The sequence below is a fragment of the Amphiura filiformis genome, chromosome 1 (genome assembly GCF_039555335.1).
Source record: "Amphiura filiformis chromosome 1, Afil_fr2py, whole genome shotgun sequence".
NCBI classification, from domain to species: Eukaryota; Metazoa; Echinodermata; class Ophiuroidea; order Amphilepidida; family Amphiuridae; genus Amphiura; species Amphiura filiformis.
The window spans coordinates 88,226,897-88,248,670 of record NC_092628.1 but is presented as its reverse complement, the minus strand read 5'-3'; the positions used below and the strand labels follow the sequence as shown (position 1 = coordinate 88,248,670).

Here is a 21,774-nt window from a genome sequence, read left to right as displayed (position 1 = left end):
TTTGATGATTTTAGTTCGCAAAATATTCAGCGAAAGGAAATTTTGCACAATAAAATAATAAGGAGCTGTGACCAACTAAGGTTCATTTCCGTTACTAGAAACTATAATGCAGGCTGTATCAAAATGATTGGTACCGTACACATCAGGGTATTAAAATAAATCTATGACCTTTTAAAACATTAATCTACAAATTAGATGACTCTTAATATGTTGCATTTTGATCGTAAAGCACCACGTCTAATTTGGCCCTATAGAGACAACAGATTACGTAACACATTGCTCCTTCGATGCCGATATGAATTGCCGACAGGCTATTCATAAAAGTGATACCATTGTTTCGGACAAAATGCTTCGGGCATTAAATTGGTTATTGGCTTGACCTTGCTGATCGATCAGAAATCAGAATATATTAACGCTGTCAGATCCTTATGTCTCTAATACTGTATAGCACTGCCAATCGCTACGTCTATACACATATACTACATCATGTGCTGTACATGTGACTTATTTGAATTTGGACCTTTTTCAGCCAGACCATACTATGAAATTATCTTTTATTACACACACATGCGCCAGGAAAGGATAATAATGTTATTTCATGTGCAAATAACAAATTTCACACTCTAATGGATTTGTGCATCTCCCGGGTGCATCTTTGTGGAAGTACCTTTTTGTTATGCTATAATAGCCTTTCTTGTGGTATACATTACATCAGTGAACATCAAAGAAGCTAGGTTGATCTCGGTGTCAAAAATGACTAATTCCCATTTTTATTTCAAAATTCTTTTTATCTTACTTTCGCCAGCTCTTAATTTTTGAAGACTTGTAATCACATCTGTTTGACGTCGTAATAAAACCTCATTTGAACGCATCTTTATATGAGTCAGTGTTGCCGATGCCTTGTAAGCAGAGGAAGTACAAAGGCGTGGCAAATCAACAATCGACCTCCCAGACCGCGCCAAATGTCAGTGGGTATAAATGTTACGTTTAGCCAACGGAGGAATGCTTCATTTACATGTATAAACCATCCTATACCTATTCATGGATGTTGCTCCATCAACCCTCAAAGCAAAGAATACTTTCAAATGATATCCAAAACCGGGCTGTAATGTTAAATGGTCATATATTTTGGTGAAGAATTGATAAAAGATATGTTATAAACTGAACTAGTGTAATTTAGCGTCATAACAGCAGCGTTAGCAATATTGTTACTTATTGTATAGCTTTAGATCCCATGTGTAGAATTGACTGAAACTCCATGTTCATCCAGACCTCCACGCCAAGCATTCAACACGTGAATGGTATTTTGATAGACCTAGTAATTGGCAGAAAGTCAAACAGAGATTGAATATCCATTAAGACTTGCACCTCTAAAATCATCATCTTATTTATTGCCCACTGATCAAAACAATTATGTTTTATTGGGTCAATTTTAAAAACCTGGTTGTAAATAATTGTTGCAATAGCCTAAAATTAAACTGTGCTAAATTGATACATTGACCGGAAAGAGTATTTCGTATATTCTTATACACGCTGGGAGGATAGGGTCTTTTTATCTTTTTAGTTCTGGTTTCAGTTTTTGTTTACGGTTACAGGTCTCATTGTTATTTTACAATCCTTTAATTCTTGTCTTTTGTTGGTCACTAAAAAGTTTTGGAGAGTTATGCTAATTTCTGACATGAAAACTGGAGATGAGAGGGTTGGTGCTAAATCCAGAAAAAAAGAAAAGTGTAAATTTTACGATCGTATGGTCTTTTTTAATCTTTTTAGGTTCTGTTAGTTCAGAAAGAAAATGCAAAGGATTATGTGAGTTGATATGTAACTTCATTCATTGTTAAGTTTGAAATATCTATTTCAATAGAGGTAGATGCTTGCTGCAAATAAAGATTCGCTCGTGTCTTCTTACATTTATTGCAGAATAGGGCTTGCTTTGATATTTGTTAATTCTGGTTCACATTAATGTAACACTTTAAGTCAGACTTTCAAATCACCATGCTCTCTATGCTATGGATGATGTTGCAGGGCCATCGCCAGGGGTGAGGGGAGGTCCGACGCACTTCCCCAAAATGCCATTCCGAATGAAAAGGCCCACTTGTTTCTGTAAAAACGTTGAAAATAAACGTTGAAAGGTTCTGAGCCGGTCACAATATGTCCTGGCATGGGCCTGTGCATGGCCGCAGTGTCGCCGTTCCCTCTTGACTTTTTCGTATCATTGTATCTCTGCATATTTCACTTCGAAACGAAAACAGAAATCAAAACTGAAAAGATTAAAAAAAACCCTAAGGGTCTTTTTATCTTTTTGGTTTCGGTTCATGTTTCAGTTTTCGGTTTCAGATCGTATTGTTATTTTGAAGTGTTAGCATGGAACGTGCGAGCAATCCTTTTATTCTAGTCTTTTGTTGCTCACTAGAAAGTTGAATGAAGAGGTTTGAACGGTTTGGTGAGTTATGTTAATTTCTGACATGAAAACGTGAGATGAGCGGGTTGGTGCTAATCTAGACAAAAGAAGTGTCTAAATTTTACGGTCTTAAATTCGCGATTAGTTATACTGTTTCAATTAACTTGCGTTGGGTGTTATAGGCACTTCCGCCTAGGCGGGAGTGGCTCGTGAAAATAGCCTAGCGTCGAAATATATACTACTCGTGTTGCCAAGAAGTACGCAAAAGTCGTTCCGATTGGCGACTAAACGAGAAAATGAAATGATCAAATATCGCCCAATTGGGGCGTGCAAGTGGCGAGTTGGTAATCACGTTATTATGGTTATTTTGATATGCAACACAAAAGAATTGCATTCGATCGAAGGTAATTTATTCATTCTTCGCATTCGAACGAAGGTAATTTATTCTGTTCATTCTTCGCATTCCAGCGAAGGAAATTTTTTCTATTAAATCTTCACAATAGCAATTGCTTATCTGATAATTGGGCCTACATGCGAGACCTGAGTTTATTTTAAATTTTTTGTCAGTCATTGATCATAATGATAAATTGTGCAAAGGGGGAAGGGGGATGAGATACTTGAGCCCGACAGACTGAATAAGTGAGAGTGGGAGGGGTCGAGGGGGAGAGAGAGAGAGAGAGAGAGAAGGGGAGATGGATGCGTTATCCAGATAAGTCGATCAAAAAAAGTCAAACAAAATAGAGCCACTCCAAAAACAAAGTCTACATCAATGAACAGAGGATGATTTAAGCACTTCCCACCACGCCACTGTGTTGACTTGCGGTAATAGCACAGCTGTGTGAGTGAACATGACACCACTGCTCGCACATTGCATTGACGGGCATGGTTAAATTTGAATTTGGACTGATATATTTACAATAAAAACGCATTCACAATGCTGGTCGATTTCACATTTTATGTTACCTACAGAAGGTGTGAATTATCCTTCATACATACATCACTTTAGATCTGAAATCGACCAAGTAATAATGACACACGCACAATTCTTAAACAACATCTTTTGCACAGAATACAATGGGATTTGAAAAGTAAAGTGGCAGTTGAAACTCTGGTGATAACACGTTTGCAGTGCATGATGGGGCTTCCTTAAATCATCCTCTGATCAATGAATAAAGATGACAGTGCAAAGTCTAAAGGCATGGTTGTAATTCCCTGTGTAGAGGGACTTACTGAGCGAGCCGCAAGGGTTTTCAAAAAACATGGTTTTTCTACTGCTATGAAACCTCACCGCACCATCCCCAATATTCTTGTTCACCCAAAGGACAAACCTCTCCCTCAACAAAAAGCAGAGGCGATCTATGAAATTCCCTGCGGGGACTCTGCTGGCACCAACATCGGAGAAATCGGCCGTCAATTCGGCGTTCGCCTCAAAGAACACCAAAAAGAGGTGGACAATTTTGAAACTAAGCCCTACACAAGAGCCAGCCGCACGGCATCTATCACAGACATTCACAAGTCAGCTATCACTGATCATGTTGTCTCTACAAATCATACCATCAATTGGGAAAACTCAAAAGTCATCGACAGAGAAGCTGACAAGACCACTAGGTGGCTGAAAGAAGCCATCTGGATACGCCGAAAAGGAAAAGACACTCTAAACAAGGACGAGGAGGCCTACTCACTCAACAACATCTGACCAACTCATCACGACTTCTATAGCGGTTCCTGTTGCCTATAAAAGGAAGCAGTTAGATGCGATGAGTTGCCAGTCCGATGAAACCACTAGTGTAGTGGTGAAACGTCACTCAAAATGTGAGTCTCAAATCTTCACCTATTTTGGATTTGCATAAAACGAACAATGTTAACAGTTAAATCTAACAATCCAAATGAACTTGTTCAAAGATAATACGATATCATTTTTATGTTGAGGAAACCTTAACAAAAAGTCACACAATGATACCAACTTTATTTTATAAATTCCTGTTTATTAGTGACTACAAACACACGATTGAGAATGTGATAGACCTATAATCACACACGTACGGATGGAAGGACAGACGGCAGTGATTTTACTGTCTTACTCTATTCCATAGCGTAAGACAATTGTGGTAAATCTAATGCTTAGGGCAAAAGTGAAGTCACCCACATACTTCCAATGTTGAGACTGGAAACCATTGGCAGATGATTTAGAAACCAGTGGGATCATTATGTTGTGCATTGATTGTACCCCCACCAACACCCTAGCTACGCCCCGTAATCTTGCCTAGAGAAGTACTCTTTCAATATTTCTATACCGAGTATTCGAGTCACTTTTTGTAAGCTCGTTATCATATTTTCGCCATCGGTAAAAAACACAATAAACAAACAAACAAACAAACAAACAATAAAAAAGTCAGTAGTAATAAAACGTACATTCCATTGCAAAATATATATGCCGTAAATTTATTGACATTTCCGCTGGTTTTGTCAACATACAACTATGTACAAATAGGGCCTACAATCTGTAAGAAAATGTAGTGTCTTTATTCATAATTCTTATGATTTTTTATATAGTTATGGCAACTTTGCTGGCAAAAATGTCTATTAAACTTACAGCATATTGTGTAGGACCCAATATGCTATACATTACAAAAAATGTATAAACCTAATATATCAATGATCTTAACAAATTTAAGTTGTCTGCATTTTATATCTATCATCAAAAACGTTATTTGCTGATACTGAATTAAGAACGTGACAATGGTAGCGCGCGACTTTTGGGACACTGTAGTAGGGAAGAGCGAGGGGAGCATATCGCCTGGACATGCACACCTGCCAACGTGATTCTCATTACTACAGCCATCAGGGAATTTTGTATTGACGGAATTAGGTTAAACAGGTCATCGAAAACTTCCTATAATAGCTACGCGACGTATATCAACGTGTTTATCGCAATGCAACAAAAACAAAAACATTACACCAAAACGTATATTTGTATTATAACCAATTAATCTATAAAGATGGTTTAGGTGGAATATTTATGCATTTTATGCAGTTATAACTTAAAGGCCCGTTCAGTGATCCCAGCGCAAGGGTAAACAAATTTAAATTGTTTAAAAATTGCTTAAAAGTGAAGGATAAGTCATTCAAATTGCAATTGGTATTTTCTAATTTGCAAAGAATTGGGGTTTTTTTTCTCGAAAAGAGTGACATCTATAATATTATGCAATACGCTACTGGGCCATATGCTCAGAATTAATTTTCGTTGTGAGTTGTACAGAACATCGAATAATAGTTTAATAATAAACAACTTCTTTCTAACACATGAAATACCTTGATTCGCGGAATGCGATCGCGAGAAAGGACCAAGGCAAAAACGGCGTTTTACTGTAAAAATCAGTAAGGTCGCCTTCTGTTGGCATATACTACAGACGGTTTATACGTGGATTCTATTCATAACGGTTGTTAGAAAACGTTTAAATGTCGGGTTATAAAAAGAGTATATAAAGGGTATAAAACGTTTTCATAACATTAAAAAACATTTGTTTGATAACCTACTGCAAATATTTTGCCATAATGTTATGTAAGTGTTGACAAAGTATTTGGTAAAACATGTTTACAATAATATTTTGAAAATATTTTTAAAATATTGTTGCAGTGTGTTTTCATACAAAACGTTTAACAAAGCCAAAACCCAAAATATAACTTGTTTAAAACGTTTTTAAAATTGTTTGTGTTTGCTGGGTTCGCCGTAGACATAATAAATCGGATTAATTACCTTAGCAATAGATTAGTACAATTTTGACTATATCGCCCTGCACAATCGATAAGGCGTTCGACTATAGTGCGAGAGGTTGCGGGTTCGAACCCTGGTGGCGCCTAGTACGCTCTCGTGTAAAATTGAGTTGATTGAAATTCACCTGGACAAGGAACTCACTGCTGTTTAATGGTTTATGGAATGATGTGAGGCCGTAGTGGTCAGCGACAACCTGTAAAGTGTGCTGAGGCTTGTGGATCAACGTCTAAGCGTTGTGCCTGTGCGTAGCGCACTATAAATCACTGCGCTTTTTTTTTTTTTTTTTACAAGCAGGTTGCACTCATCATTTGTGTATGTCTGCAATCATAGGTTGAATACAATACGGCTCTTTTCAAAGATATTACCTTACAGGTGCGAGTGAATAATATGGTTCAATGCATAGGTGCCGCGTGAACGTGGTAGTGAAGGGCGATATAGTCAAATATTGTATTCATCGATTGCTTTGGTAGTTGATCCGATTATTACGTCACTTCTGTAGCGAAATCAGCAATATCATGTTTACCGACCTAGAGTACGAAGTAATTTTTTTCACAATGAATTATTATGTTACGATTACATCTTTTTAGATCGTCCCAGTTCATGTCTACATCGGGGACAGATGTGAACTACATCCTTCATATCATCAATAAGAAATGGTATCCAACAACATAACCACGCTCTGTAAAGGTAAAACAAGGAATATGGTATAAATTTAGTTTATATGTGTGCAAGTTCCTTAACACGGTGACATTATGGCCGTTTTTACAGGGCATTATTTTATGCCAATTAATATCAATTTTCAGCTCTCATATACAGAGTATTCTATTGTTGAAATACTCGCTTTCAAAAATAGTTGAAATAATGCTTGTGATTTTTTTATTTGATAAATTATTCTAATCGTGATGAAAATAATAAATAATGACTTGTTTATTTTGAGGGTACTTAGATTTGGTCCACCATGATAGTATGAAGTTGGACATGGTCATTTTGAAAGAGGTGTTTCTGTCCTATGTTTGAAGGATTGTTTAGTTTTGTCTTTTTTTATGCTGCTGGGATTTTTTTAAAAGAATCAATCGTTTTAAACCTCAAAATATGAAGTTTGGACATAACCAGTTCATGATCTAGACTTTCATTTCGAATATATACTGGCATGGATTTGAACATTCAACTGCTTAAAATTCTTTTTCACCTTAAGGGAACTGGAATGAGCGTTTTGAGCATTTCGACAGCATTTTTTGTGGAACATGAGAGCACATCGGACCTATCGAATTGCATTCTGAAAACGAAGAATGTCTTTCTGATATCAAATAATTTTCATTTTCACGATATAATACAAATTTTATGACAAATTATTAAAATTTGATATTTTTCACATTTTGGAGATATAACAGTCCTCGAAGTAAATTTTATAAATTTAATGATATAGTCTTAAAGTGTATGTAGCTGAGAGGAAAAGCCGTATTGAAGATATGGATTGTGTTCCCAAAAGACCTATTTTTGGTGTTTTGGGAAAAAAATCCATATCTTCAATACGAAAGGTCAAAATTTTCAATTGATCGTCGGCTTTTCATCCCACCTACATACACTTTAGGTAGAAATCATCAGATTTATGAAGTTTACTTCGAGTACTGTTAAATATCAAAAATATCAATTTTTAATGATTTGCCATAAAATGTGTATAACATTGCGAATTCCAAAAATCAAAATTATTTGATATCAGAAGGCCATTCTTCGTATTCGGAATGCAATTCGATATGTCTGATGTGCTCTAATGTCCCACAATAAATACTGTCCAAACGTTCATACCCCTTCCCTTAAATTTTCTTTTTAATAAATATTCTAATTTTGAAAAGTATTATAACCAATATGTATTTGGAATTTGCCTCAATTAAGGCGATGTCATGAGCCATAATTATCCAGCTTTAACCATCTAACTAATAAACTGTAGTGAACTTCTTTAAATTAAAACCAATTTTTTAATAGGAAATGAGTCAAGGAAGTCAATAATCGCATTCATATCTCCATGCGGTCTTGCGATTCTTGGATTAAAACCGTTAATTGATACATCACAGTTTTGGACGTTTCCCCCTCCAGAAAAAATCATAAACACATTATGTAAATTGTATCGTAAAAGGCAGCATTTATCAATAATGTTGAGATAAACAAAAGATAATTCTTACCCAAGCACGAACATAATGAGGCATAACAACCAAGCCAAAGTCCCGGATTCGTAACAGACTTGTGTTGTGACCATCTGTTGGCAATTTGGGCACTGAAGAGTAACTGGCTGATTAGAGAATATGTGAACAACTGCTGCAGTTCCTGCAACTAATGTAGGCTGTTGGACAACTGTTGTGGCACCGTAAGCTGTAATACGACGTAAGGTAGATTTTGTTGTAAAAACAAAATATTTGAAACCTTGTGGATCAACGTCTAGGCGTTGTGCCTGCGCGTAGCGCATTATAGATCACCGCGCTTTAAAAAAAAAATTAAATACAACTTTTACGGTGTATATCTAAGTTCATCAGGGTTGGTCGGTACCAGGGTATGAAATACGGTTACCATTTACCAGCAAATATTCCAAAGAAATTTGGCAAAGTGGGGAATACTGGTAAATACAGGGAAATATTGATTGCCTTTTGTTTTCAATTACTTTACAACTTTACAAAATACCTTTGATCAGGGAGGTGAGATAATATAGATCATAAATTTATACGGGATTTGACGACTTTCTAAATGCACTATATCGCCATGCTCTACAAAGTTCACGCGATACGTATGCATTGAACCATATCATGCTGATCACTCGCACCTGTAAGATTAGTATCCCTAAAAAGAGCGGTATTGTATTCAATCTATGATTGCAGACATAAACAGATGATGGGTGCAATCTGCTTGTAGTGCAGGGCGATATAGTCACATTTTTTATTCATCTATTGCTATGGTCTAGAAACACCTGACTGATGCGCCTGTGTTTGGCAGCCAGTTCCAGAAATGTGTTTAATTTCTACCAGATACAATTGAAATTCACATTTGAGATTTGTACTAATAGTCATTGGATGCCTACTTACTATTTTGAGCAACTTTATGTTTGTGTTTGCAGCAGACTTTGCAAGTATTTTCCATCCTTATTTCTTCATGCTAGCTACTGTACTCAATGCTCATGGCTACCATTGCTTCATTTAGATCAATGAACTACACTGTGATTAGCTTCATTGGACTGGTGCTAGTCTATAGATGATGTGACTTCTGACGTCAATGCCTGACAGTATGCGCACGCATCATCACAATTTCCATTGTTTTTTTGCCTGGCAGTATTCGCACGCATCATATTATGCTCAGGGCTCGTGTTTTTAAAACTCCCGCCTCATTACAATAAGGGGTCATTCCATATGAAACCAAGGAGGCGTCCCACCTGACCCGTTCAGATTTGCTTTATATTGTAGTCATATGTTGTACCTGTAAAAATATTAAAAACCTGCAAATTTGAGGTATGTAGCTCTTGCGGATTTTCTGTGGCAGCCATTTAAAGTTGGAGTAGGCGGGTCTAAATTTCGACCCAAAAGTTGCCCTTTAAATAAATTTCATCTTTGGGAGTCTGTGCCTTCTTTATAAAAAGAAAGAGAGGTCTGAAACTTTGTATACACACTAACTGCATGCCCAATTTGTCAAAAAATAAAAAATTAAAAAATTCTGTAATTGCGCGTTGTGTCACGGGGTCATTAAATATGCAAGAAAAAATGTAATATTTTGTAAACTGGCAAGTTTAGCCCCCCTAAATTCACACTTTTTGTCAGATTAATTATTTTTGTTATCACTGATGCTATGTATAGGATAAATACAATGCATATCCAAAGAATTGTGGTCACAACTCATTTACATTTCGAACAGCGCCCTCACGAAGATGAAATTTATTGCAAATTCAACATTTTCAGGGGGGCCCAAAGTCGATGTGGTCCACCTTCAAAATTTATAAAACATCACTTTTATATAACTACTAGTCTTAAATTACAACTTTGGTAAGTCCCAGTAATTGTATAGGTTGACTTCATATAAAATGACAAGCCCAAAGTTGACCATTTTCTTATGATTGCATGTAGTGCAAATGTGCCGAATTCGGAAGGCTTGAAAGTCAAATTGGCCACAATATTAAAAATAAATGATTAGATGAGTAGTCATTGGTCCTATTTACTTTTATTTCCATTTCATTTTCAATATATACAGATTTTCTACGGTAGCCATTTAAAGTTGGTGTAGATGAAAATTAATGCAAATTCACCATTTTCAGGGGCCCAAAGTCAATGTGGTCAACCTACAAAATTTATAAAACATCACTTTTATATGGCTACTAGTCTTAAATTACAACTTTCCTCAATCCCAGTAATTTTATAGATTGACTTCATATAAAACGACAAGCCCAAAGTTGACCATTTTCTTATGATTGCATGTACTGCAAATGTGCCGAATTCGGAGGTTAAAAAAGTCAAAATGGCCACAATATTGAAAATAAATGACTAGATGCGTAGTTATTGGCCCTATTTACTTTTATTTCCATTTTATTTTCAATATTGGGGCCAATTTGACTTTCAAGCCTTCCGAATTCGGCACATTTGCACTACATGCAATCATAGGAAAATGGTCAACTTTGGGCTTGTTGTTTTATATGAAGTCAACCTATACAATTACTGGGACTTAGCAAAGGTGTAATTTAAGACTAGTAGTTATATAACAGTACGACAGCAACTTAGCTCACTTCCGGTAATTTTTACCGGCGTGACATCTGCTGTTACGTAACGCAATGTTGAAAATCAGGTGGCAAATACGGGTTTTCAGAAAACATCAAAAAAATGGAATACACGAGTCGTTCCTCCCTTCCTTTCCATATTGAGCCCATAGATAAGATATGAAACATGAGTATAAGGCAAAGAATAACATGTAAAAGTTGAATTATTGTGGAAAAAATGAATGCTTTTGGTGCGCGAAGTAGCCTAAAAAATGAGAGAAAATGCATGTCACGATCACTAAAATGGTTATATCTACAGCTTGGAGGAAACGCCGGTCTAATGCTTTTCTGTTATGATAAACATTAATTAACCAGAGCTTGTATTAAATTTTCAGCGAAAATGAGCGGTGGAACAACCTAGTCGTAGGTTGAAAAGTTGTGTTCTTTGAGTTCTCGTGTCGTAAGCGCACGTTGCAAGTGTCACGATGCTTCACGAAATGGATCCCAGCCGGCGCTGTCTATTATGCATGTTATATTGATCAATATAGCAATAAAAACGTCTATTGTTATATATTTTATTAATGTAAAATACTCTATTGTGTAACAAAATATTGTAGTCGTCAAAGAAGGTAGTATCATCTCATTTAACTGAAGTACACGCAGTTTTAAAAAGACTGTTGATGAGTGAGATACTTTAACATGTTGAACGAGAAATAAGATAGCAAAATAGTACCCGCTGCAAGAACCAGATGCTATGGCTTAGTGGACAGAGCGAAGGTCTGCAGTGCGGAAGGTTGAGAGTTCGATTCCCATCATGTTATTCTTATAATTGAATACATGAATACAAAAGCCACCTAAGTCCATAGGAAGTGATTTTGAGAGAAAAACCTGTGTATCATTTTAATTCCTTCAGTTAGATTTACCTGGTCAATATGGTAAGTTTTACGTGCAAATGAGTGGATTAACCTGTATTAGGTATGACGATTAGCATTTCAGGGACTTCGTGGGGTTCATTTTAAATTTTGGACTTAGGTGGTTTTTTGAATCATATACAAAGACAACAATGTTAGAATGAGATTACCACTAGTAAGATAATACAAAATAAAGCACACAGTTATGTATAATGTTGATAAGCATTCTGCCATGTAATATAAACCACACACTTTCCTTTATTAAACCCATTTTTTGTTCAAAAGTCACTCTCTAGCAATGAATGTGTTACAAGTGGACTTTTTATACATAATGGATTTCAATCAATGTGTTACAAGACTCAAATCATGGAATTGGGTGATTCTTTCATACATGCTATTTTTCACATGCTTAATAGACACAGAGAATGAATTTGAGTTGTTCTTTCATACATATGACAGGCCTATGTATAGCAACACTTTCCCATGCTTAACTCAATTTGGCCAAAGTATGGACTTAGGTGGCTTTTGTATTCATATATTCAATTTTTTAGTTCGTTTTTCTTTCTTTTTTTTCTCTCCCTTGTGTCTTTAATAATATAGGCCTAATGAATGCAGCTTGAAGGCCCACCTTTTTCATGATTTATTTCTTGTTGCTAAGTATTTCATATTTAGGCCTAATCCTACATTCGATTTGATCTTTTTTAAAAATTGCATTTAAGTTCAGTAGCTTTCATGAAATAATTTCAAATAAAGCATGTCAAACTTAAGTAATTTTTAGTTCAAGATTATATATAGGCCTATCAAATAAAGGAACATCAACATAGATTTTCACGATTTTTTAATTGGACTAGACCCCTCCCCTATCGACAACATATTTTATGAGCTTTTATGCATTCATATTAAATCACGAGATGCACGAATTTCAAACCTAATATTTTGGCATATTTGTCATTTTTACACAATGTCCAACTTACACCTCGGATTACACCTAATTGGAATCAGCAGAAGTTCGTTTTCAGATAGAGCTTTGATGTTTTATTTAGTCCCCCATTATAGAACACCACAGTTAAGCGGTCAAGATATTAGGTGTTTTCTTTCATTTTTATCTCGCTACTCCTGCTTCAAATGTAGGCCTAATGTGAAAACCTTCCTGACAGTTATTTATTAATATTATAAATATTGTTATAATTTTTGGAATGAAAACTAGGATTTAAAAAAAATTAGTTAAAATAAAATCAAAAATCAAAGAGAGGTGCTAGCGGGGTTCGAACCAAGATCGAACTTCCAAATTTTTAATTTACCCCCGGTATTTACCACCAAGCCATACCAGTGATTTGATAAAATATGGTAATAATAGCAATGTTATTCCCACTCATGGCTCACTCGTATATTCTATTTCTGGAATGAATTAACACCGTCCAAATAATGTAACACAAACCTTTATGCTGACTTTAAAATTGTTTAAACGTTGGGAGTATTATTTTCAAGGGAAATAACCAACAATGAACAATTGGCAATGCAAGTTTCTTTGCAGGAAAAACATCGGCCTTACAATATATCGCGTGACAGTAGTCACGCACAAAGATAAACATTTCAACATGTTCAATATACGACTCGGAATATACCCCAACCAAAATTGATGAAATTTTCAGGCAAGCTCACTTTAGTTATTCTATAACATGACACCCAATTTTGATTCCGGCGCTTTTTCTTGCTTGATGATATGAACATTTTTGTGTTCGTGACATGCAATTTTTCTCATTTTCCGAGCTACTTTGGACATGTTCAAGCTTCTTTATTGTCCATTTAATTCAACTTTTACAAGTTATTTGTTGCTTTACACAATGTTTGATATCTTATCTGTGGTTAGGGTACATAAATGGAGCAATATACGACCCGTGTCTTTTCTGGAGCTATTTTGATAAAACGTGTTTGCCGGCTAAAATTTCAACATTGCGTTACGTAACTCGTGTTCACCAACCCGTATAAATTTTCTGTCGAACAAAAGAGGTCACGAAGTTGCCGTCGTACTGATAAAAGTGATGTTTTATAAATTTTGAAGGTGGACCACATCGACTTTGGGCCCCCTGAAAATGTTGAATTTACAATAAATGTCATCTTCGTGAGGGCGCTGTTCGAAATGTAAATGAGTTGTGACCTCAATTTTTTGGATATACATTGTATCTATCCTATATATAACATCAGTGATAACAAAAAATAATTAATCTGACAAAAATGTGAATTTAGGGGCTCAACTTGCCAGTTTACAAAACATTACATTTTTTCTTGCATATTTAATGACCCCGTGACACAACGCGCAATTACAGAATTTTTTTATTTTTTATTTTTTGACAAATTTGGCATGCAGTTAGTGTGTATACAAAGTTTCAGACCTCTCTTTCTTTTTATAAAGAAGGCACAGACTCCCAAAGATGAAATTTTTTTAAAGGCCAACTTTTGGGTCCAAATTTAGACCCCCCTACTCCAACTTTAAATGGCTGCCACCGAAAATCCGTAAGAGCTACAAACCTCAAATTTGCAGGTTTTAATATTTTTACAGGTACAACATATGACTAAAATATAAAGCAAATCTGAAGGGGTCAGGTGGGGCGACTCCTTGATTTCATATGGAGTAACCCTAAGGCAATTGAAAAGTGTAGTGGTTGCATGGGGGTGTATTCAAGCATAAAGATATACCAGTCCCTTGCCTTTGTTGATAAACATTGAGGTCACCTCATCTATATTGATTTGGTTCTAGCACCTACACAACTGCTAAGTAATTACCCCATCATCACTTCACCTTAATATACAATGGGAGTTTACACTAGAAGTGACTTACTTAAGTTCAGAGGCTCTGAGTTGAGCAATGCTAGACTGCCCCAAGACACATGGAGAACTGTTTTGTCATTGGGTATTGAAAAGGCCAAATTTCAGCCTACTCATCGAGGCTGTAGAGCTGGTACACAAGTGAAACAGAAATCAAATGACCCTGTCCAGTCTTGCCTAAACATAGGCCACTGGAATGCAAGAGGTATAAGAAAAAAGACTACAACTTGTCATGATATTGTTTTAGCCCGCCGCATAGATGCTATGTTCCTGACAGAGACATGGCTAAGTGTTGACTCTGATCAAGTTACCATCGGAGAACTTGTCCCTCCCGGTTATGACTTTATCAATGTTCCCCGACCAAATGATAACCATGGCGGTATTGGTATCGTGCATCACAAGTCTCTAAAATTTCAACTTTTACCTAAGACATTTGACTCCATCTCATTTGAACATGCCATCATACTAGACAATGTTAGAAAGATCAACTTTGTTGCTGTGTATAGGCCAACTCCATCTAAAGTGAACAAGTTTACCACCAGACAATTCCTTACCGAGTTTGACGAATTTTTAATGTATATCAACACATTGTCTGGCAAGGTCATATATGTTGGAGATTTTAACATACATGTAAATAAACCTGCTAAGTATGATGCGAGTCACTTCTTGTCCTCGGTGGAAGGAGTTAACCTGCAGCAACATATCGTCGGTCCCACCCACAGAGATGGTAATACCCTCGACTTGATACTCTCACGACAAGAGGAGAACCTTGTTGCAAGCTGGTCGATAGGTCCAAGGATGGGTTCTGATCATCACATCATCTACTGTAAACTCAAAGTTCCGAGACCAGAAGTCCAAAAGGAGGAAATCACGTCCAGGAATTTCAAGAACATCGACTTGGATGCCTTCAAAAATGACTTTTGGTCAACAATGAACTGTGAGAACTTGATTTCTGAAGATGATGTAAATAGTTACGGCCGGGATTCCCGCTCCAAGCAGATGGATCAATAACAACATCAATCGCTTTGAGAAAGCCAGAAGGTTTCTGGCGAAACTGTCAGCAGAAAAACGTAAGTTTTTCCTTTGGTCTTGGCAAAGAACTTTAATTAGCTGTTTAATCAACAGACCTGATGAACCTCTTCAGTCATGATGTAAATAGTGCCATCATTAACTTTGAGAATGCTCTATCTGCCACTGTAGATAAACATGCTCCTGTTATAAAGAAAATCCGTAGCAGTCGTATTCATCAACCATGGTATAACAACGAGATCCATGAGGCAACTTTATGTGACAACTTTGCTACATTTTTCAAAGAAAAAGTTGATAAGATCCAGGAAGGTCTGGAGCAGCAAAGAAACAGCGTCAATGATTTGAGTGTAAATGTATATCAAAGTCATGTTTCATGTACTCTTTCTGAGTTTGATCAAGTTAGTGCTGATGATGTTATGAAGATTATTAATGGATTTGCAGCTAAACATTGTATTCTAGATTCAGTACCCACTTGGTTTCTGAAAAGCAACTGTGTGGTTTTTGTCAATACCATTACCAAAATTGTCAAATTGTCTTTATCTACAGGTGTGTTCCCGGACACTTTAAAACGTGCCATCATAGGTCCATTGATTAAGCAATCATCTCTTGATAGGAACATTTTAAAGAACTATAGACCTGTATCGAACATTAAGTTCCTATCTAAGGTTATTGAGAGAATTGTTGTAAACAGCATTACCAAACATATGCAAGATAATAATTTGGGTGAGCCACTGCAATCGGCGTATCGTGCAGCACATAGCACAGAGACGGCATTATTAAAGGTCAAAGATGATATTATGATATTCTTGTGTTATTAGACTTGAGTGCCGCCTTTGACACGGTCAACCATAACATCCTTTTTCAGCGAATGCATCAAGAACTTGGTATCAGTGGCACAGCCCTTCAGTGGATGAAATCATATTTCAGCGGACGAACCACCAGTGTATGTGTAAATGGTTGCCAATCAGCGAAGTGTGCCCTCGACTACGGTCTGCCTCAGGGGTCAATTGTTGGTCCCATATCTTTCAGCATCTACACCATCCCAATTGGAAGAATCACACGCGAACACCCCCCTTCTTACCATCTTTATGCAGATGACGTGCAACTGTATACCAACTTTGACCCGGCATGTCAGTCGTCCATTGATCGTGCACTCTCCTCTCTTACATCATGCATTGGTGACATTCAATCATGGTTGACGTGCAATATGCTTCAACTCAATCGTGAGAAGACTGAATTCTTCATCGCCGCTTCATCTCATGTTAAGAACCAGATGCCTGCTGTCACACTCCAAATTGGAAGTGAGGCCATTGAACCATCGGAAACAGTCCGAAATCTTGGAGTTATCTTCGATAACTGCATGACAATGCGTAACGAAATTTCTTCACTCACACGCAGTGTTTCATTCCACCTTCGCAATATCTCTCGCATTAGACGATTCTTGGACTTTGATACTAGTAATGACATTATCCGCTCACTTATCTTATCCAGGCTTGATTATGGCAATGTTCTCCTCATGGGTGCCAACACTACTGATATCGCTCGCCTTCAGACCCTCCAAAACTGGGCTGCAAAAATCATCTTTTGTGCAAAGAAAAGGGACCATGTATCGCCGCTTTTACATCAGCTCCACTGGTTGTCTGTAGAGGATAGAATAACATTCAAAGCCATGCTGTATGTTTTTAAATGCCTTGCCGGCATTGAACCAGAATACCTGTCATCATGTCTGGAACTTAAGAATCCTCGCGAGGGCCTTAGATCCGTCTCAGATCGTTTGAATGTGCCGATCATACGCAGTTGGACTTTTAAATCCGCTGCCGCAAAGGCATTTACCTACAATGTACCTCTGATCTGGAACAATTTACCGTCATCTGTGCGAAGTGCTCAAACAGTCTCTGCCTTTAAAAAAAAAGGCCTCAAAACCCACCTGTTTCCGCAAACATAATTTTGATTGCTTCATACTTCATTTTGCTTAACTTTTCTTTTGTTTTTCAATTGTTTCTTGTATATATTTTGCATATGTTTTGGTTTTTCACGCTGTGATCTTTTGAAATGTCGTGTAACAAAAGCTCTCATGTATGTATGTATGTATGTATGTATGTATGTATGTGTGTAAGTAAGCATGTATGTATGTATGTATGGTAGTTAATCCGATTATGACGTCACTTCTACAGCGAATAATCAGGGAGATGTAATTAAACTTATAAATACGGTATCGTGTTACTCCATTCACCGTGAAGTAATGATGGTTGCTCATTATTTAGAACACATTTCAAAACTATATCCTTCAAGTAAAATTTACTGCATTCGCTCAGCTCATATATAAACATGATACATGTGTAAGATACAGACATAATGATATTTGATGCTAATCATTATCATGATGATGGGCTTGACGCAATTTGCATTTTCACTTCATGGTATTACAATTTCATGTATTTAGAAATATTTCCCACCAGGCGAGGAAGAACATTCCCAACCCTCGTGTTCCTTAACCCAGGGTCAAAATGTCGAAAAATATTATAACTTTTCAACGTGCGCCATAAAACATAATATATTAATAACAAAATATTTGAGTATTTTTACTTACTACCAGGATATTGCGCCGGGTACTGTTGTTGAGCGTTGTATGGCGGCATATCTTGATATTTTGGAGGTGATTGATCGTAGGCGCCTGTTTCACCGGATTTAGCCCTTGGTTGGTTTTGCTGCGGATGTGGAGGATATGCCCCGTGGGGAGGATATGCACCTTGAGAGGGATATTGAGGTGGGTATGCTGGTGAGGCTTCTGCTTGAGGGACCGGAGCATGGACCGGGGCTGGGTACGGCGTAGTAGTTAATGTTGGGTGAGAGTCGAAACTCTGATTCTGAAGTCCAGCTTCATTCGGTTGGACCTCATTTGGTACCGATGGATTGTACGGTGGTGGATTTTCACTGTAGTTTTCCGCCATTATGTTTCACCACTAAAATAGAAAATGGAAGAATTATTTAATTGTGTTAATATAAGACATTTAGCTGACATTGTTAAACTTTAATTTGATTCATTGATTTTGGCGGCCATTTTGAAAAAAAAGCGCCCTCATCTTTGACCTCCTGTCACCTTCATATTAATAACCTGACTTAGCTAGTACATTATTGCTATCAATAAAAATCCAAAATCTGGTTAAATATGCCCTAAAGTGACTAATTTAACCATATATATTGGATTTTGGAGGCCATTTAAAAAAAAGCGCCCTCACGGAAAAGTTCTCAGGTTACGGGCTTTTTACCCAACAAAATCTTGTTCCCCATGCAAAACTGGTTCAGATAAACCATGTGAGAATTTCTGGTTCTCCAAGTGGTACTAAAGCTCAGTTTTAACCTGGTCTATTTGTATAAAAAACTATATTTATGTTAGTAAATTTAAAAAAAAGAAGCCTAATATTGTGAGTTGTAAAGTTTTTATTAAAAATAAAAGAGAGACTGAATATTGTATTGCAAAAAAAAGGGGAAAACTCTCACTTCATTTCAAAAAATGGAGGTTTTTTTAAAAAAAATTTCCTGTGGTATGCATGTAGTTTTTGTTTAATTTTTAGACTGTGGATTCGAAGATACATGACTTATGTGCAATATTTGTTTGTTTGATTTTATACATGGTGCGATGGTCAATCTATCTCTTTTTTTTCCCTTCTTTTTTGTGATTTTTTGTGATCTTAAATATTTTTTTCTTTAATTTTTCTTAATTATGTTTCTGTATAAAAAAAATTTAAAAAAATTTAAATGTATGTGTATTGTTGTAATAAAGATGGCAACCTGACAGCCTTGAAAAGATAAAAAAAAAACTCGAGAAATGTACATCGGAGATATCAGTTATACTATACTTTTTCTGAATCCTTATGACAAGGGCAATATATTGGCATGTTTTTAGCAAGATTTGACCAAAATTTAAATTTCACCCCTGCATGAGCGGTCATTTTAAATCTCTGCAAATTAGAGCACATCACATAAATTACTATATGTTTTTCCAAATATTAGTCTACGTGATTGCGCCTTCTACTAATGGTTTGCATCAAAGTATTCTTTTAGGCCTACCTAAGGGGCTGTGCAATAATTATGAGCCCCGGGGGGAGGGTAAAATTGGTGGGGAGGGGAGAATTTTTTGTCGTTCTGAAAGGGGGGGGAACAATTTTTGGCAGGCTGAGGGGTGAGCGATTTTTGGCGGGTCGCTCGGAAATTTTACCCGGGGGGGCTCATAGTTATTGCAGAGCCCCTAATACAATAGGCCTACAATACAGTTTAACCCACTCATTTTGGAGTCATTTGCATATAAAACTTGCTCCATTGACCAGGTAAATCTAATTGAATTAAAATTATACACATTTTTGTTAGTTTTCTCAAAATCACTTTCCATGGTCTTGGGTGGGTTTTGTATTCATGTATTCAATAATTATTAGAGTAAATGGCTTAAGCAATACGGCAATACGGACTACATGCACTGGGAATGAACTTTATACCCCAAGCAATACGAACCCGCCAACCCGGACACGAAACTGTGTGCATTAAACCATTTTTTTAATAACTGCGTTGTTGAATACAAGCAAATACTAAACGTCTTTAAAATGTTACAAAACTATTTTTCCAACAAAGTTATATAACACTCTATAACTTATAGTTATACTGTCAGATCTAGGAAAAATTATTAGGAAAACAAGTTAAAATAACTATCAACAAATGTTACTACTACACCAAGTTTCAGTGTTAAAAAATCGTGGTATGATATTACTAATATCATACCACGATTTTTAGTAGGCTTATATGACAAGGTATGTGCTGTTTACGCATACGGGTATATGGCTCTGTACACTATAATCAGTACTATAGGAAACGTTTTGATTCACACGTACATTAAACATTTTAATTCTTATAATATTGGTATTATCTTACCTTACAGGCAAATAAATAGACCTCTATGATACGGACAGATTTGTAACTTGTCAGACATCAGTTGTAATAACTGGATAGTGGTAATAATACTAATAAACATAGATAGGCTACTGTAATGTATGCATGTACGTTGCCGCTTTCGTCACAGTCACGAGGATTCCTTGTTTATACGAGGGCGGTCAATAAGTTCGTAGAACAAGGTACTTGAAAGAGTACTACAGTGCAACAGAGCATAAATGCCCAAAATTTGAAAGCTATATAATTTATGAACAATATACACTACACATAAAACAGTACTCCTACAAGGGATTTTCAACATATAGGAATCCAAACAATCAAGTACCAACATGCATAGCTTTGTCCTTATATCACTTTTGGGTTTTTTACAAAATGTTATCAAACCTCTACTGTGATTGGCAGCTGCATAAGGCATCTCTTTGTTAGCTGATAATACCCAGCCATTCAGCAAGTGGCTAATAACTGACCTTGATAGGCTTGAATGAGTACTGTCATCTGCTACAAAATCATCACACTCTAGGACTTGGTCACTCCATAAATGCTACAGGGAGCACAGTACTTTAACAGTGGAGTGAAAGACTCATTATTGATTAGGCGCGGATTTTAAAAGTACAGCTCCTGTGCGTGTATAGCAAAAATTTGGAATAGAATGTTTGGAATTTTGTAACTAAAAGCATTTTGCAAAATGTGCTCTGACCAATTTATAAAGCATTTCATTAGCATTAATTTGACATATTGCTTGACATGTTAGGAATTATGGTAAATCATTAAAAAATATTTATTAATTAATCAATTATGTCCATTAATTAAAAAAATTAATACAAATATGCATATATTCTCTGACAAAATGGTAGGATTTGACAAGAGTCAATATTTCTTGTAAGTTTAATTCTTATAACATATTTATTTTTGACGATAAAAAAATAAATTCATTTTTTTCATACATTTCTTTTTATTATGCTAATTATATGAAAATGTACGACAACGTGTCAAATTTTGCAACCTTATTAAAGATCAGCGGTTGATCAAAAAATGCTGTAAATGACATCTTTCACTTTAATCTAGATTTTAAATTACGTGTCAATCTGTCCAAAATTGCAGTTTTGGGCATTTATGCTCTGTTGCACTGTAGCCAAAATCTTTCTATCTCTCTCTACCTTAATGTACCCAT

The 21,774-nt window shown here is 36.2% G+C and overlaps 1 protein-coding gene across 2 annotated transcripts; it reads right to left on the bottom strand.

Moving 5' to 3' along the window:
- Positions 1-4,362: 4,362 nt before the first annotated feature.
- Positions 4,363-20,745, bottom strand: LOC140156414 (lipopolysaccharide-induced tumor necrosis factor-alpha factor homolog). 2 transcript variants are annotated; one of them, XM_072179373.1, is made up of 4 exons: positions 20,591-20,745; positions 18,253-18,625; positions 8,354-8,540; positions 4,363-6,852 (listed from the first exon to the last, which is right to left on the bottom strand). In XM_072179373.1, exons 2-4 carry the CDS (start codon positions 18,611-18,613, stop codon positions 6,747-6,749), a joined length of 654 nt encoding a protein of 217 aa, XP_072035474.1. In that variant the 5' UTR covers positions 18,614-18,625; positions 20,591-20,745; the 3' UTR covers positions 4,363-6,746. The 2 variants fall into 2 exon arrangements, with proteins under 2 accessions (XP_072035474.1, XP_072035469.1); XM_072179368.1 differs by having other exon boundaries at positions 20,586-20,744.
- Positions 20,746-21,774: the final 1,029 nt, after the last annotated feature.

What these genes read in the sequence shown, in the direction of transcription:
- LOC140156414 (XM_072179373.1), bottom strand. Translation starts at nt 18,613, where the DNA reads ATGGCGGAAAACTACAGTGAAAATCCACCACCGTACAATCCATCGGTA. An exon ending in CCCGGCGCAATATCCTGGTA is followed by an intron (nt 8,541 to 18,252) that starts GTAAGTAAAAAT and finishes GTCGTATTACAG; the next exon opens with CTTACGGTGCCACAACAGTT. An exon ending in CTCATTATGTTCGTGCTTGG is followed by an intron (nt 6,853 to 8,353) that starts GTAAGAATTATC and finishes TTACCTTTACAG; the next exon opens with AGCGTGGTTATGTTGTTGGA.